Source organism: Haliotis rubra, unplaced genomic scaffold, assembly GCF_003918875.1.
Source record: "Haliotis rubra isolate DU_JTF1 unplaced genomic scaffold, ASM391887v1 Scf418, whole genome shotgun sequence".
Classification (NCBI taxonomy): domain Eukaryota; kingdom Metazoa; phylum Mollusca; class Gastropoda; order Lepetellida; family Haliotidae; genus Haliotis; species Haliotis rubra.
The window spans coordinates 285,859-303,480 of NW_025767100.1; the positions used below are offsets into that span (position 1 = coordinate 285,859).

The window sequence follows — 17,622 nt, forward strand, 5'->3', positions numbered from 1 at the left end:
ATCTGCCATTGTGCTGCCATGTGTTTCCCCAACACAATTTACTTTTATTGAAGGCATACACTGCAACTCATACCATTATTAAGCACATTTTGCTATTGTAAACATGGTAAACTACCTGCCAATCAATAGGTGCCCTCCAGTTGATGGAGTATGAAAATTGTGGAGTGTGAAATATCTTGACAGGCTCACTGATTAGCTTGAAACGATACTTGAGTTATTGGCGTATTTCAGTACATGCAAGCCTGTCGTTTATGAGAAGGACATTCAACGGTTCTTGGCTGCAGTTTCAAGATCGATCTATGGTTTGACAAAAGCAGTGAATGATTGAAGCGTTACCGACGTTGAATTGAAACAGAAACCCATTCATTAGGGACAATACCTTACAGTATTGAGGGGTAACAGAGTTGGCTTGTCTTCAGGTCAGTTTCTCATGTGTGTACACTCTCTTGGGCAAGATCCTGTTGTCATCCTATGTGCTTTTTGCTTGGCGTAATGCCAAAACGAGGAACCTAGGGGAATATTCCCCTAAACACTGATAAACATTACACTGTGTACAGCAACAACATCCAGCTGTTTCAGTCATAATTTTATTGTTATAAATATTGAATTGATATGTATGCATCTTTTGAGGCTTGTCCCAATACATAATTGACAGCATTGATTTTCTGATGGTATGATATATGTATTTCAATCAGAATTTCGATAGCGACAAATATGTTTTCTTATCTCCCGTGTGGCTGAAATATTGCTGAAATGGTGTAAAACCCTGTGCAAACCTTCCCAACGTTGAACAAAATGTATCTGATATCCGTAACAAATTGTGATCAACATTTGCGACATGTTGTAATGTTGTAAAAAATATTTAAAAAATGTATCTGATATCCGTAACAAATTGTGATCAACATTTGCAACATTTTGTAATGTTGTAAAAAAAAAAAATAATAAAAAATGTATCTGATATCCGTAACAAATTGTGATCAACATTTGCGACATGTTGTAATATTGTAAAAAAAAATAAAAAATAAAAAATGTTGTAATGCCTTTTACAGGTGTGCAGATTTTACCAAAGTTTCTGAAACCATGTTTGTAAAATGTTTCTCTCAAACTATTTGATAGATCGTGATAAGTTGGAAGAATTAAGTTTGAACAGTTGTTGAGGTGAACAGTTTGATATTATGTTTTCAGAAAGAACCAGATGATGGTTATCATGATGATGATGATACTTGCAATCTTATTTTTGTGTGTGTTGAATGTTGGATAGGAAAAAGAAGGAAAGTGTACTATGTGCTTCACCTCGTCTTCCTGGGATCTCCCAGCTCTAGACACACAAGATTACATCACCTTTTCTAATTTCATTAAGTACATGACCCTTCCAGGTAAATGGGGAAAAGAGGCTGTTCATATTGATGTTTGTAACCGATACGTGATGGCTAACAATAAATACTTATTCTAAACGAAAGCTAACACTCAAACGAGTGGCATTATATTTTCAGCACAGTGGTTGGAGCAGATGTTCGTTTGTTATGTAGAACTGGACCTGGTCTGTTCGGGGAGAGTGGTGTGACGTTCCCAGTCCCCATATAATCTGTCCCCAGTGGCTCTGCCCATGTTGGTGCTGCGTGTGTGTTTGGTCAGGAGCAGTTGACACAACACAGCATTGGCAAACTGAGGCGGTTGTCGACGCGTTTTTGTTGATTAAAATTTCTATTGTTAGGCATGTATGTCTGAAGCAATGAAGTCTGGGTGGTGATGATGATGATGATGATGATGATGATGATGATGACGATGATTGGATGTTGGTGAGACATTGTCTAGGTGTTATTCGGTTAATCAGTGACATCAAGATTGGTATGTACAACAGAAAATTTATGCTTGCAGGCAGATGGTGTTTTGTTGCTTGATAATTTATGGCCGAATGAAGGAGCACATAAGATATACAAATGTGTATGAAGTCACTTACAATAACAGTATTTACAATGAACACCTTCATTACGAACTGACAGATATTACAAACTTCTTTTTCCCCAACCAACCAATTGCTGTATATTTTATTAAAATGCACAAAACAATCAAAGGTTGTAACAAGCTAAAATTAGTTGTCCCATTACGTTAGCTATAACTGTAGTTTGCTGTGTGTAGTTCATTCAGTTTATGAGATTTCCTTATGACGTGAAGTTTTTTTTACTTAATGAGTCATGGTGAATACACATCCATACTGTGTAGTGTCATCTGCCTGGTGAGCACACAATACTGAAGTGGTGATGGAGGATGGGTTTGTAAATGTATTCATAGATTGTAGATCTTCTATGGATAGACATATTCTGTATGTTACAATACTGAGACCGAGGTCAGGTGGTAGGCTTGTTTGTCTGCCTTCAGTGAAGCATTAGTTATGCAAAGGGTTCCTCTCCTTGTGGTCACACAACATGGAGGTGATAGAGGCATGCTTTGATTGCTGAGGAGTGATGGATAATTTCTGGTACACGGGTGGCTGATCAAGCTGATGCGTGCTGGAGGGTGCGGTAACAACTTTGACAGGGAATGTGAGGGACGTCTTGCTGATAGTTGGCACGGATTTCTTTGCCTGTTGTTGTTGTGCTGAAGCTGGTCACCTTTATTCATGGCTTTGTGGATGCAGCAGCGCCATTTTGCCCTAACCATAGCAGGTTGTTCCCACGTGTTAGGGTTCATGTCAAACTCTTTCATGGATGTCTTTGAAACATTTCTTTTGACCTCCACGGGAACGCACTCCTTCAAGCTCGACATAGAAGGGTCTGGGTAGACATAGTCTTGCATGCTAAGGATGTTTGATACAGGAAGTGCAGATTATGACTGCTCATATATGACATGTTGTTGAAGTGTGGAAGTTGGAGTTACCTGCCCTTGAATCTGTAACAACTTTGCAACCATGTTAGCTGGGTAGTAATGACATTGATAAGACCTCTATTATGAGGTATTAACAAATGTTTATAATTTTTGTAGTAGTTATCACTATTTGGACCATATTACCTGATAATACCATATCACCTGATATGGATTCTTGGTTACAAGTCGTGCCACGTAGACTTCAGTTTTTGTATTTGGGCTGAAAGCAGCAGATGGTCCAGCCAGGTGTTGCATCAGGTGTTTCATCTGGTGTTTCACATGATCTAAAGAACTGGTGTCTGTTTGATTGTAGTCGGCCACCATGATGTAACTGGAGTGTTGAGGTTGCAGCATGAAACAAGCGAAAAAACTTTCATCCTGTATAATCACACTGTATGTTGTCTTTCAGGTGCTGCCTCTCCTACTGAGGGATAGCAAGCCTTACTCCCACCGAGGCCAAAATGGACGTCATGGCAGTGTAACATGTAGCAGGTCTACCACCATACTGCCCAACTGACCACCATCTGTCTATCACCATGGAAACCAGATGAAGATACTGGACAAACACCTGTGATAACTAAGGTCTTAACAATTGTCACAAGTCAAGGGACAACCTGATATCGAATGTCAGTGATCAAACCACCGCTTCCATATAGCTGTTGCTGTTGCTGTAGCCTAAAAGAGTCAGTGTGAGGACTAAAAAAGTGAAGAAGAAATGGAAGTGAATTTTCTGTACACTGACAGTCTATACCATGTGGTGTTGGAGAACAGCTGGTGTTTGTGACATATAATACTGCAGCCTGCTTGGCAGATCTGTGATTTGTGAAGTGTGGTAGCTGACGACACTACAATGAGGATCTACCCGCGCCGTGTCTTCCGATCCATCCTCATGGTGGCCATGTTGCTTTTCGTCATGCTCAATCTGCATATCCTGATGACGTCTCAACCAGACGGCACTGGGGAATATGACCATCAAATCATTCTTCAAGGACACCACCGCAGTTTGGGTGAAATGCATGTGCAATTTGGACAGTTAGCAGATCAACCATATTCAAATCTACCCCAGTCTACAAGATCCAAACTTGTCATTCCACCCATCAGTGGGAACTACAATAATACCACTATTTCAATCAATCGCAATATAGACACAGCTAATATAAGCCTCATCAAAGAGGAAATAGCCAAAATTAACAAGGCCCAAAAGATTCATAATCTGGATCGTTTCGGTTTGAAGTTGGACTCAGAGAGTGTTGTGATTATTGTGCAGGTGCATGACCGCCATGACTACCTTAGGATATTATTAGACTCATTGAAGAAAGTGCGAAACATACACAAGACATTGTTGATCATCAGCCACGACGTGTATGCGGAAGAGTTGAATGAGCTGGTGGAGGGTATAGACTTTGTCCCTGTAAGTATTTTCCTTTATTAGTATTCACTTCAGATACATGAGGGGCGCGCTGGGGTAGCCTAGGGGTCAGAGCTTGTCGCTTGTCTCACCGAAGACCTGGGTTTGATTCCCAACATGGGTACAATGTGTGAATCCCATTTCTGGTGTCCCCTGCCATGATATTGCTGGAATATTGCCACAAGCGGCATTATAAGACCTGTCTCACTCACTTCAGATAGATACTTGAGGGGCCGGTTGGATAGCCCAGTGGTTAAAAGTGTTCGCTCTTTATGCCAAATACCCGTTGTCCCCTATTGTGATATTGCTGGAATATTGCCACAAGAGGCTTAAAACCCAACTCACTCACTCAGATACAAAAGTATCCAGTACGTATTCTACTCCCCTGGACTGCCAACAAACTTAAAGCATATGGCCAATGATAAGACTTGACCCTAGGTATTAAAATGGTATGTCTGGTAACGTAAGCCGGACCACCAACCTGTGTACATTTTCTTGTTGTGATCAGTCATTCGAAATAGAATATCAACAAATCCGTATTGAATTAGGTTAAACCTGTTGTGACAGGCTCTTATAAACATATCAGGCGGTGAGGTAGCCATGTGGGTAAAGCTTTCGCTTGTCAGGCCAAAAACGAGGTTCAATTCCCCACATGGGTACAGTGTGTGAAGCCCATTTCTGGTGTCCCCTGCCGTGATATTGCTGGAATATGAGGAATTGGAGTGTTTATATTAATGAATTGAGACGGAGTCGCTGAATAGTTTAAACACAAGTAGCAGCAGCGAGCAGATGCTTTGTCCGATACAGGAAGTTATTTCAATGGCTTGTTTTTCATTTGCTTATGAGGAGATATAGTTGTGTATAATATATCTTTTGTGTAGTAGAAATGTTGAAAAATGATAAATGTCACATTATTTAACAAATGAAATAACCCTAAATGAACCTAAAGATTAGTTTCATACTCCAAGGTCAGTCATTCACAGAAACCACCAAGATTTATGTCATGTAGCAAATGTATATGAGTTTTAAAATACGTAAGGCGGTCCAGGTGATTTATTCCACGCCACCTCTGATGTTTATCCTGGGATAGTGAAAGTCCCAAGTAAGTTAGCTCGGTTACATTTCTTCACAGTGTGGGAACCATGTCAATCATTGCTTGCTGCACCTTTGTGTGTCCAAGTACATTAGGGTACAATGCATCTCAGGGTCTGATTGATGGTGACTTGCTCCAGTCAATGTGTAGTAGGTAATTGTGTTCACTGGATGTATGAAATACAGTAAAAACGCTGTGTCAGTACATGGGCTGATTCCAAAAAGGATCACTCATGTGGAGGGACGGTACAACCTACTGGAGCATGGCCTGCAGAAACATCAGTGCTACCCTCTCTCCGACCTCCTTTCCCCAACTTCCTTTCCCTAACCTCCTTTTCCCAATAATGTGGACTGTTTCCGTATCATGGCTGTCTATGTAGACGTCTGCTTGTCCGTCTACATAAATGTCTTCTCAGAGCAACTCTCCGGGATATTTCTATAACTGTAATAAACATGGTAGATGCATGCAAAGCTCAACCAATCATTGAGTGAGTTGAGTTTTACGCCACTTTTAGCAATATACCAGTAATATCACAGCTGGGGACACCAGAAATGGGCTTCACACATTGTACCCATGTCGGGAATCGGAGCGGGTCTTCAGCGTGACAAGCAAATGCTTTAACCACGAGGCTACCCCACCGCCCCTCAACCAATCATTGACCTGTGAAGATCTGGATTAGACTTGGTCATGTCCAACCCATGCTTGTATCCCAATTGCGTAGGTAGATGCTCATGCTGCTGATCACAGGATTGTCTGGTGCAGACTTGATTATTTACAGATTGCCACCATATAGCTAGAATATGAGTGCGGAGTAAAACTAAACTCACTCATTCATTTCATTGGAGGGTAGAGGCAGTCCAGTCCTCTCTAGGTTTGACTTCATCACAGAGTCAACTGCAGAATGTGCAATAGTCAAAGGTGCATGAGTTCACCCCTAGAGTTGTTTCCCTTAGCTGTGTCAGGATCTGCCAGTCTTAGCTATAAAAGCTAGGGTGTAGGCCTTGGTGCTTGTGGGTTTCACTAAAGTGGTGGACATCAAGCTGACGCAGTGACACAAGATCTGAGATGGCTGAATGTTTAACAGCATTAATTCCCGAACAGAATGACTAGCATGTTCCACATTTCAATGTGGATTCCTTAAGTGCCATACCTGCAGTAGGACAAGCATGGGTTGCTGAAGACCAATTCTGACCCAGATCTTCATGGGTTAATCCTATCACTAAGATGATCAAAACTCCCATGCTGTACTGTAGTATTTCCTTCATAACATTAAGACTGCTTTGGTGGACAGGCCCTGACAAATACACTGATGACAGCTAGTGGTTAGATGGCATGCATCATTGAAAGATTGTTGTAGGTTACTACTGTGTTGTTATCATGGCAACTTGTTGACTATGCTCTTTTCTCATGGTGCTAGATACCAGGTGTTAGACATCGGGTGCTAGATACCAGGTGTTAGACATCGGATGCTAGATACCAAGTGTTAGACATCAGGTGCTAGATACACGGTGTTAGACATCGGGTGCTAGATACCAGGTGTTAGACATCGGATGCTAGATACCAGGTGTTAGACATCAGGTGCTAGATACCAGGTGTTAGACATCAGGTGCTAGATACCAGGTGTTAGACATCAGGTGCTAGATACCAGGTGTTAAACATCAGGTGTTAGACATCAGGTGCTAGATATCAGGTGTTAGACATCAGGTGCTAGATACCAGGTGTTAGACATCGGGTGCTAGATACAAGGTGTTATACATCAGGTGCTAGATACCAGGTGTTAGACATCAGGTGCTAGATACCAGGGCCTAGATTTTCTAAGCTCTCTTAGCGCTAAGATAGTCGTAAGTTAATGTTAATGTATGGCACTTACGACTATCGTAGCGCTAAGAGAGCTTCGAAAATCTAGGCCCAGGTGTTAGACATCAGGTGCTAGACATCAGGTGCTAGATACCAGGTGTTAGACATCAGGTGCTAGATACCAGGTGTTAGACATCAGGTGCTAGATACCAGGTGTTAGACATCAGGTGCTAGATACCAGGTGTTAGACATCAGGTGCTAGATACCAGGTGTTAGACATCAGGTGCTAACACGGTGTTGAACTTGCTTTTAGGATTATCAGTATGTCTCACTTCCAAGTCTGTTATTGCCAGTCTCACTGTAGTCTGTTCTTGTTTCAGGTCATGCAGATATTCTTCCCCTTTTCTCAACAAATATATAAAACTGGGTTTCCGTCGGAGCACCCCAACGACTGTCCCAGAGACATTAAAAAGGACCAGTGAGTATATTGGATCCCTTCAGTAGAAGGGCTGCAATGAATCCACTTTGAGGCGAATATGATACATATCACAAATATTGGGTAACAATTGCAATAACAAGTCTACTTTGATGTATTATTCATTATATTAAGTGACACAATAACAAAATAACTATTTGACATATTTTCACCATGTTGACAGTGTTCATTTATCCTGACATTATTGCGAAGCTGAATATAAAGTGTTGGCCATTATCTTGCCTCACTTGACTATGTTCCGTATGGCACATTTTGATAATTAACAGCCAAATTCAAGTAAAACAGTCCTTTTTTGAAAAGTCATTACTAGTCGATTCTCACCACTGATAGTGATTTTCAATATGACTCAACATATTGACGTCATGTTTTGAGTCAATCAGATTTTGATTTGATTTTTTTGTATGACACGGTTGGAAAAGATTGTATGAGAATACAAAATGCTATGTTCTCCTTAGAAGGTATATAGGTCGACAGGTGAAGGTGTTTCATGAAGTGTGACTTGTAGTTAAACTGGAGCATCAGTGGGAGGCAGTGATGCTGCTCATACTGTGATACCCAGCTGTGCAGAACACCACGGTCCACTAGCCATGTCCTCTCAGTACATCTGACACATCCTAACAGGTGTACACCTTCATGTCGGCCCCAGTAGCTCATATACTTATATATATGTTTTATATACAGGTCAGCATCAGCAATATGCAATATATTGCTCAGCCTTAATATCTATATGTACTGTTTCTGATGACCGATGGGTTATCAGGGCACTTGATTTCAATAAATCAAAAGGTTCATTGTAAATCACATGCTTTTATTAGCCTGGTGTTTTTACGTTTTTTTCTTTCAAGGCAGGTAACTCCTGTCCTTAGCAGTGTATGAAATAAGGCCCGTCCGACAGCCCGAGACGGGCTAGATTTCTGCCGGACGGTCTAATTTTACAGCTAGCCAGCCCAATAGATGGGTGAAAAAAATATTCAAATGACGTATCCACTGGCACTGTCTATTTAGTATTTAAAAAGGACTGGTTAAATCTCTTCTGGGCTGGTAAGTTTTTGAAGTTACCAGCCCAGATGTCTGGCTGGTTTTTTGGCTGATTTCATACACTGTCCTTAGTTGTTTTTGCACACCTCTAAAACAATAATACCGCTAATAGAGTTGTAACAGTACAATATAGTTCAGCTCCAGCATCTGGTAATATGCAGTGTATAGCTCAGCGTCATTTTCTGGTATATGCAGTGTATAGCTCAGCTCCAGCATCTGGTATATGCAGTGTATAGCTCGACTCCAGCATCTGAAACATGCAGTATATAGCTCAGATCCAGTATCTGGTATATGCAGTATATAGCTCAGTATCTGGTATATGCAGTATATATAGTTCATGCTAAACATCTGGTATATGCAGTATATAGGTCGACTCCAGCACATGCAGTATATAGCTCAGATCCAGTATCTTGTATATGCAGTATATAGTTCAAACTAAACATCTGGTATATGCAGTTTATAGTTCAAACTAAACATCTGGTATATGCAGTTTATAGCTTGGCTCCAGCATCTGAAATATGCAGTATATAGCTGAGATCCAGTATCTTGTATATGAAGTATATAGTTCAAACTAAACATCTGGTATATGCAGTTTATAGCTCAGCCCTTGTACATTAATTGTGATGTTCTTGTTCTTGCAGAGCTTTAAAACGCAAGTGTAATAACGCAGCTCACCCAGACAAGTATGGCCACTACCGGGAAGCCAAGTACTGCCAGGCCAAACACCACTGGATATGGAAGGTAGGTGACACCCTGATTGTCTGGGCTGGGGTCAGCAGGCCGCTGCACAGTTACCACAACACGCCCAGGTTATTGCATGTTGTATGGAAATGTTACTCTTCTTGTACTGTGTCATTATTGGTATCACATGGTCTACGAATGGAGTATCACGATGATGACATATCATCCCATCCTCTCCACTGGACTTACTGAGGTGGTGTACACCAGAGTGTACCCGTGAAGATCCGGGTTAGAATTGATCTCCAGCAACCCATGCTTGTAGTAAGAGGCGACTTATGGGATCAGGTAGTCATGCTCGCTGACTTGCTTGACAGGTGTCATCATATCCCAATTGGGTAGATCAATGCTCATGCCGTTGATCACTGGATTATCTGGTCCAGACTCAATTATTTACAGAGTGAATAGCTGGAATATTGCTGATTGTGGCATAAAACTAAACTCACGCACTCACTCACTCACTACACAAGACTTTACACAATCTCAAGTTTTAGTGGTTAATAGTACAGACTACCAGGTCTATCTACACCAATTAGTTCAGGTATAATGAGAGGAAACTACAGGTGGTATTTATGACACAGTATTATCGTGGGGATCAGCGCTGTATGATGTAAAGGAGAGGATTGTATACTTTGTTATATACAGGAGGTCCAACACTTTCATGTAGCCTTAAAATATCACTGATATGCTTGTATTTGACAGCTGTAGCTCTGTAGACTGACAGTGTTCAGTAGACAGCTTTAGCTCTGTAGACAGCTGTAGCTCAGTAGACTAACACAGTGTTCAGTAGACAGCTGTAACTCTGTAGACTGTCACAGTGTTCAGTAGACAGCTGTAGCTCTGCAGACTGACAGTGTTCAGTAGACAGCTGTAGCTCTGTAGACTGTCACAGTGTTCAGTAGACAGCTGTAGCTCTGTAGACTAACACAGTGTTCAGTAGACAGCTGTAGCTCTGTAGACTGACAGTGTTCAGGAGACAGCTGTAGCTCTGTAGACAGCTGTTGCTCAGTAGACTAACACAGTGTTCAGTAGACAGCTGTAGCTCTGTAGACTAACAGTGTTCAGTAGACAGCTGTAGCTCTGTAGACTGACACAGTGTTCAGTAGACAGCTGTAGCTCTGTAGACTGTCACAGTGTTCAGTAGACAGCTGTAGCTCTGTAGACTGACAGTGTTCAGTAGACAGCTGTAGCTCTGTAGACTAACACAGTGTTCAGTAGACACAGTGTTCACAGTGTTCAGTAGACAGCTGTAGCTCTGTAGCTAACACTCAGTAGAGCTCTAGACTGACAGTGTTCAGTAGACAGCTGTAGCTGTAGACAGCTCTGTAGACTAACACAGTGTTCAGTAGACAGCTGTAGCTCTGTAGACTCAGTAGACAGCTGTAGCTCACAGTGTTCAGTAGACAGCTGTAGCTCTGTAGACTGACAGTGTTCAGTAGACAGCTGTAGCTCTGTAGACTAACACAGTGTTCAGTAGACAGCTGTAGCTCTGTAGACTCACAGTGTTCAGTAGACAGCTGTAGCTCTGTAGACTAACACAGTGTTCAGTAGACAGCTGTAGCTCTGTAGACTAACACAGTGTTCAGTAGACAGCTGTAGCTCTGTAGACTGACAGTGTTCAGTAGACAGCAGCTGTAGCCTGTAGACTAACACAGTGTTCAGTAGACAGCTGTAGCTCTGTAGACTAACAGTGTTCAGTAGACAGCTGTAGCTCTGTAGACTAACACAGTGTTCAGTAGACAGCTGTAGCTCTGTAGACTGACACAGTGTTCAGTAGACAGCTGTAACACAGTGTTCAGTAGACAGCTGACTGTAGACTGACACAGTGTTCAGTAGACAGCTGTAGCTCTGTAGACTGACAGTGTTCAGTAGACAGCTGTAGCTCTGTAGACTGACACAGTGTTCAGTAGACAGCTGTAGCTCTGTAGACTGACACAGTGTTCAGTAGACAGCTGTAGCTCTGTAGACTGTCACAGTGTTCAGTAGACAGCTGTAGCTCTGTAGACTGACACAGTGTTCAGTAGACAGCTGTAGCTCTGTAGACTGACAGTGTTCAGTAGACAGCTGTAGCTCTGTAGACTAACACAGTGTTCAGTAGACAGCTGTAGCTCTGTAGACTGACACAGTGTTCAGTAGACAGCTGTAGCTCTGTAGACTAACACAGTGTTCAGTAGACAGCTGTAGCTCTGTAGACTGACACAGTGTTCAGTAGACAGCTGTAGCTCTGTAGACTAACACAGTGTTCAGTAGACAGCTGTAGCTCTGTAGACTAACACAGTGTTCAGTAGACAGCTGTAGCTCTGTAGACTAACACAGTGTTCAGTAGACAGCTGTAGCTCTGTAGACTAACACAGTGTTCAGTAGACAGCCGTAGCTCTGTAGACTGACAGTGTTTAAGAAACAGCTGTAGCTCTATAGATTAAGACAGTGTTCATTAGACAGAGGAGGGATCTGATCTATTACAGCTGTTTCCTCCAAAGGTAGACATTCTCACCTGTACTTTCTAGTTTCCTATGTCAGAGAGGTAGAGATTTATGCAGGCACTCAATGCTTGAACACCCACGAAAAAGACTTAAATTGCTCTCGTCCCTGTGTGTTATCCTTACATCTGATCCAAGTCCTGGCCAGCTATGATTGGTCCTAAGGGACACGCGTTACCCTTAATTTGATGACAGGAATATCCATTTGCTGAGAAAAAACAAGATCCATGGAGAATTTCCTTGAAATTTTCAAGATGGAAATGGACATGAAGATTGCTCTTTAGCCAGGAAGAATTCCCCAAGTAGCTGGCGAAATACTTCAAGTTGATTTTGACTGAGGAGTGTGAAAGAACGATATTCCACATGGAGACAAATAAAGTCGAAATAATGAAGAATTAATTTTGACAAAGTCTCTGCTTGTTCTTTTATACTCTCCTTTGGTAAAAAAGTAATTTTTCAGCTAATTGACTGAAATGAACATCCGTGAATGTAAAGAGCCTGGAGAGATGAACAGATTAACTTTCTTGTATTGAACCAGGGTGCTTCCAATGTAGGGTGCTGTTATTTAGTCTGCAAGCGGTCTTTATCCCATTTACTAGATTTAGTGAATGTCTTTCGAAGCAGTTAAGCTTGATCACAACTGCTTGGTGGGCCCATAAATGTTAATTATCTTCAAAGCCTATTTGTGTGGGTTGATGGGTGTCTGTGTGCTGCAGTAGTCCTCGTCGTCATGCTCGTCTGCCTGGGTGGTCTTGTGGTCAATGCATTTGTTCATCCCACCATAGACCTATCTGTGATTCCAACGATGGGTTCAATGTTTGCTATGTTGCAGCTTGAATACAATGCTTAGCAAAAGCAAATTAAAACTGAAAAGGTACATACTCTTGCCTAGTGATGTTTAATTGCAAATCGTCACTGACAAGGTCGTTTTCTCCTATCGTTCACGCAAAGCAATATGATGTCGTTTTCTTACCACCAGCAAAAAAGTTTGAAAAAAGAGTAACCTGTAAGCAGACTGCCTTCTACAGACTGCTTTTTGGGTCCTCCAAATTTGTCTTATCTAGAGTAATATACGGTCTGCTTATTACAGACATTTCTTAAAAGCCAGGTTCATAAGTACCCCGACTCAAATATATAAATATGTGTAGATATTATCATAGAGACAAGCACTGGATTTTCTTAACCCAGCCAATGATAAATATGTAATAGGTAAAAACACAGACAGCTCATTTACTTCTGCTATCAATATGAATAAACAATACTATGTTTTAAACGTGTTGAAAATGTAAAATTTATAACACAATTGTGAAGAATTGCAAGACAAAATGCAATTATATTAGAAATAGGAACCCGCCTGAATATTTGGGAAGAAGGATGTAACTTCTCTCTTTCTACTTTCATCCTACATCCCAGTCTTACGGCATGTTCTTGATATAAATGTCCTTGTCATAGACGCGCTCGCTGCAAGGCTTCAAGAAGAGATCACAGAGATAGTGCTTGTATGCAACTAATTATATGAGTGTTGCTGTGGAGTCTGTCTTGCTGGAGGCTTGTGTCCACGTGTTGTCTTCCTTCCATGTGACATGCCGTCACACTGACATGGTGTACGTCCAAGGCCGTCTGGGGATTTTGTCGGATGATTAGTGAGTGGTGTACCGATACGCTAATACAGTACTGTCCTACAAGAGGAGGCTCATGATACCGTACATCAATTTTCAAAGCCACACGATTCATTAGATTACAAGTTATATTGATGTAAAAGCATGTCAATAATAAGCATGTTTGTCGGCAAACTGAACGACACTGATTCTGAAGAACTGTGTAAAGAGGACATTTATCATTTTACGACTTGGTGTGCAGAAAACCACTTACTCTTAAATGTCACAAAAACAAAGGAACTGATAATTGACTTTCGGAGTAAACCCACAGAAATGCTTCCAGTGATAATCAACAGTGAATGTGTTGAGACAGTGTCGGAGTATAAGTATCTTGGAACCTTCATTGACTCTAAGCTGAACTGGAACTCTAACACTGAAGCCCTATACAAAAAGTGTCAACAGCGTCTTCATCTCATGCGTAAACTGAGATCTTTTAATGTTAACCCATCTGTGATGTCATCTTTTTATGTAGCATTTATTCAGAGTATTTTAACATTTTCCTTCCATTGTTGGTACGGGTCTCTCTCAGTTCATCTCAAATCTAAAATAGACAAAATTGTTAACACTGCAAGTAAAATCGCTGGAGTCAGATTTGAATGTTTATCATCAACATATGAGCGGCAAATCATGAATCAAGCTGTCAAAATCATATCTGACCGTACTCACTACTTAAATTCGGAATACAACCTCCTCCCTTCAGGCCACCGCTACAAAGTTCCAATTGTGAAAACTAAGAGAGCCCGTACATCCTTTATTCCAAGTACCATATCTCTCTTAAACAAATGTGAAGAGCTCTGCTGATGTAACACAAATTCCTGAAAAGGCATTAAAGTATTATTCTATTCTATTCTATTCTATTCTATTCTATTCTATTCTATTCTATTCTATTCTATTCTATTCTATTCTATTCTATTCTATTCTATTCTAATAATAGCAGGAATTTTCAAGAACCAGTATATGCAGGTTGTCTAGTATTTTCTGATTGGCTATAAATAGCAGAATCCGCACAGTTCCCCCTTTCTTATGTCTTTCTGCCCTACAACAATCTAATCTCGTCTGAAACTAAGAACAACAAATGATTCAGGGTTATGATTCACCTGCAAAAGGGAGAGAATATACACTAATTCATCAGGATATAGTGTGAGTGAGTGAGTTTAGTTTTACGCTGCTTTTAGCCATATTCCTACAATATCATGGCGGGGACACCGGAAATGGGCTTCACACGTTGTGCCCATGTGGGAAATCGAACCCGGGTGTTTTGTGTGACAAGTGAACGCTTTAACCACTAGGCTACCCCACCGCCCCTCATCAGGATACAAATCGTATCAGACCCATGTTATCGTATCACGGCATCTACATGTCGTTGCACTCTGCTGTCAATGAGATTTAACGGAGTGATGTTTTGTAAGCTGAGTGTGGTATGTTGGCATGCCTGACATTACACGACATGAGCAGGTAGCGGATGGTTTCAGAGGGTAAGATTGTCAGAGGTTGGGCTTCCCTTGCAAGTGTACATGACGATCTCGATTGTTGAGGAACTGCTGTCATGTTGGCCTGAAAGAGGCTACACGGCTAACTGACCCCTTTCCCTGTCTCAGTCACAAACATGCTCTCAACCACAAGGCTAGATATCAACTGCTCTCAACCACAGGGCTAGATGTCAATTGCTTTCAACCACAGGGCTAGATATCAACTGCTCTCAACCACAGGGCTAGATATCAACTGCTCTCAACCACAGGGCTAGATGTCAGTTGCTCTCAACCACAGGGCTAGATGTCAATTGCTCTCAACCACAGGGCTAGATGTCAACTGCTCTCAACTACAGGGCTAGATGTCAATTGCTCTCAACCACTAGGCTAGATATCAACTGCTCTCAACCACAGGGCTAGATATCAATTGCTCTCAACCACAGGGCTAGATGTCAGTTGCTCTCAACCACTAGGCTAGATGTCAAGTGATGTCATGCTTTAGTGTTTGCCAGTGGTGAGATACAGCATGAATGTCATTGACTTCAGGGTACAGCAAACCGAAACCACATATTCCTCAAACACAGCAATTGTTCAGGCAAACATTGTCAGCCCTGAACGAGATTTCCTTATAAATCCAGAGTTGTTAATTAAGCATATGGTGATATTCATTGATTTGGAGAGATAGGTTTTGATCCGAAATTGAGAAACAGATGTGCGCCTCATTGAAGCCAAGATGAACGAAAAAATGAAATAGGACAGCAGATGCTTCAAGATGGAGAAGAATACAGAGCATTTCAACATACCTTTCCACAGGACCAAGCTATTGGTTTCACACAGAAATACCTAATCGACAATGAGATTGTGTTGGTGCTGCATTGTTGACAGTTTGTGTGACAGCATAGCGTAAGGTCCCAGTAATTGGCATGACTGCCGCCTTGTTGATCCCTGGCATGCCTGGTGGCTGGACGTGGAGTCGCGGTGTAGACGCTCTCAGATGAATGCAATAACTTCATTACACAAAGTCCCCCTGACTGTCCGTAATGGCGCTTACCAATATGCTGTGGTGGACAAGACACACGCCTTGTGAGAGTGCCATCAAATATGGATGCCGCTTCCTTCTCGTCAACCCTGGCCCAACTCGGGCCAAATCCCAAATGAATCAAACTGTCGGTTGATCTTCCATGAATACATTTAAGCACAACTAACACTCATTTGAGTTTTAGGTTGAAAGGAAAAACTAATCTTTTGATGACTCAAGGGAAACATGTTATGTGCAACTTTGTTGAATAGGATTGAAATAATGTGAGACTGTCAGAATATTGTATTACAAGTTATTGGGTTATCAGGTGAGGTATGTGCTGTAGGATTACAAGTTATTGGGTTAACAGGTGAGGTATGTTCTGTAGGATTACAAGTTATTGGGTTAACAGGTGAGGTATGTTCTGTAGGATTACAAGTTATTGGGTTAACAGGTGAGGTATGTGCTGTAGGATTACAAGTGAGGTATGTTCCATGAAGCTGCCTTCGTGACATTGTCAAATGTCATTTTTTTTAATTCATTGAGACCTCGAGTTGTTGTTTAAACACTCTCAACATTATTCATATTCATATAACATGTATTTGACTGGTCTGGCAACAAAGAACCATACACAAAGAACTGCATATCTTCTTCCCCTTGCTTGTCTATGCAATACAATCTGTGAAGCAACCCTTGTATACTCTTTATGTTGTACACCACACACACCATGACTCACATGGCCAACACTGCTAGGTACAGTCAGCACTCAGTGGACTGGGACCTTTTAGTCCCTTAAAGTCAGTGGACCCCTTCATGTCACTGGGCCCTTTTCAGTCACTGGGCCCTTTAAGTCACTGGGTCCCTTCATGGGCATCTTCATTTCACTGGGCCCTTAAAGTCAGTGCATCCCTTCATGTCTCTGGGCCTTTTTCAGTCACTGGGCCCTTTTCAGTCACTGGGCCCTTTATCAGGCCTACCAAAGAAAACTTTCCCACTGTGCAGAAAAACACTGAAAAGTCCACATTAATCGTGGAAATAGCAACATAAACATAATACCTCGCTACTGAAACAGTAGAAACGACAACTTTAAATCGCTGAAACTGGATAAAAAAACCAAGAACCTGCAACTTCAATTTTGTGCATGCGCACATGGAAGAGGAAGTCTCGACCGCATGTTGACATTTTCCAGCTTGGACAAAAGTTTCATTCCCTTTTAAAGTATTTCTGTTGTGTTATTTGGCATTTATCATCATGAAACTTGTGTGCACACTTGTTTAGTTTACTTTCCATTCGTATAAAACGATTGACAGGAATTATTTCGACATATTCAATACTTTTTCTACGAGAGGCGATTCACGGGTGTTCGGAAATTTGAAAGAAGCCCGGATCGTAAAGTGCAAGCACAGTAGAGGTCAAAGTTCGCTGATATAAAAAATGTTGCAGTTTCATAATCTTTCGTTGACGTTTTTACTGTTTCAGTAGCGAGGTAATATGTTGGTATTTCCACGATTAATGTGAACTTTTCTGCGTTTTTCTGCACAGTGGGAAAGTTTTCTTTGGTA

The 17,622-nt window shown here is 41.4% G+C and overlaps 1 protein-coding gene across 6 annotated transcripts in view; it reads left to right on the forward strand.

Annotated features, from left to right (window-relative positions):
- The window catches only part of LOC124288454 (alpha-1,6-mannosyl-glycoprotein 2-beta-N-acetylglucosaminyltransferase-like), a 97,618-nt gene that overhangs the window by 51,320 nt on the left and 28,676 nt on the right, over positions 1-17,622 (forward strand). For 5 of the 6 annotated variants that reach the window (XM_046724969.1, XM_046724975.1, XM_046724970.1 and 2 more), the window contains exons 2-4: positions 3,275-4,276; positions 7,544-7,641; positions 9,339-9,438. In XM_046724969.1, the coding sequence (XP_046580925.1) occupies positions 3,716-4,276; positions 7,544-7,641; positions 9,339-9,438 (759 nt within the window). In that variant the 5' untranslated portion in view covers positions 3,275-3,715. Of the gene's footprint in view, positions 1-2,536; positions 2,667-3,274; positions 4,277-7,543; positions 7,642-9,338; positions 9,439-17,622 lie in introns of those variants that run through there. The other variant, XM_046724974.1, reaches the window with a different exon arrangement.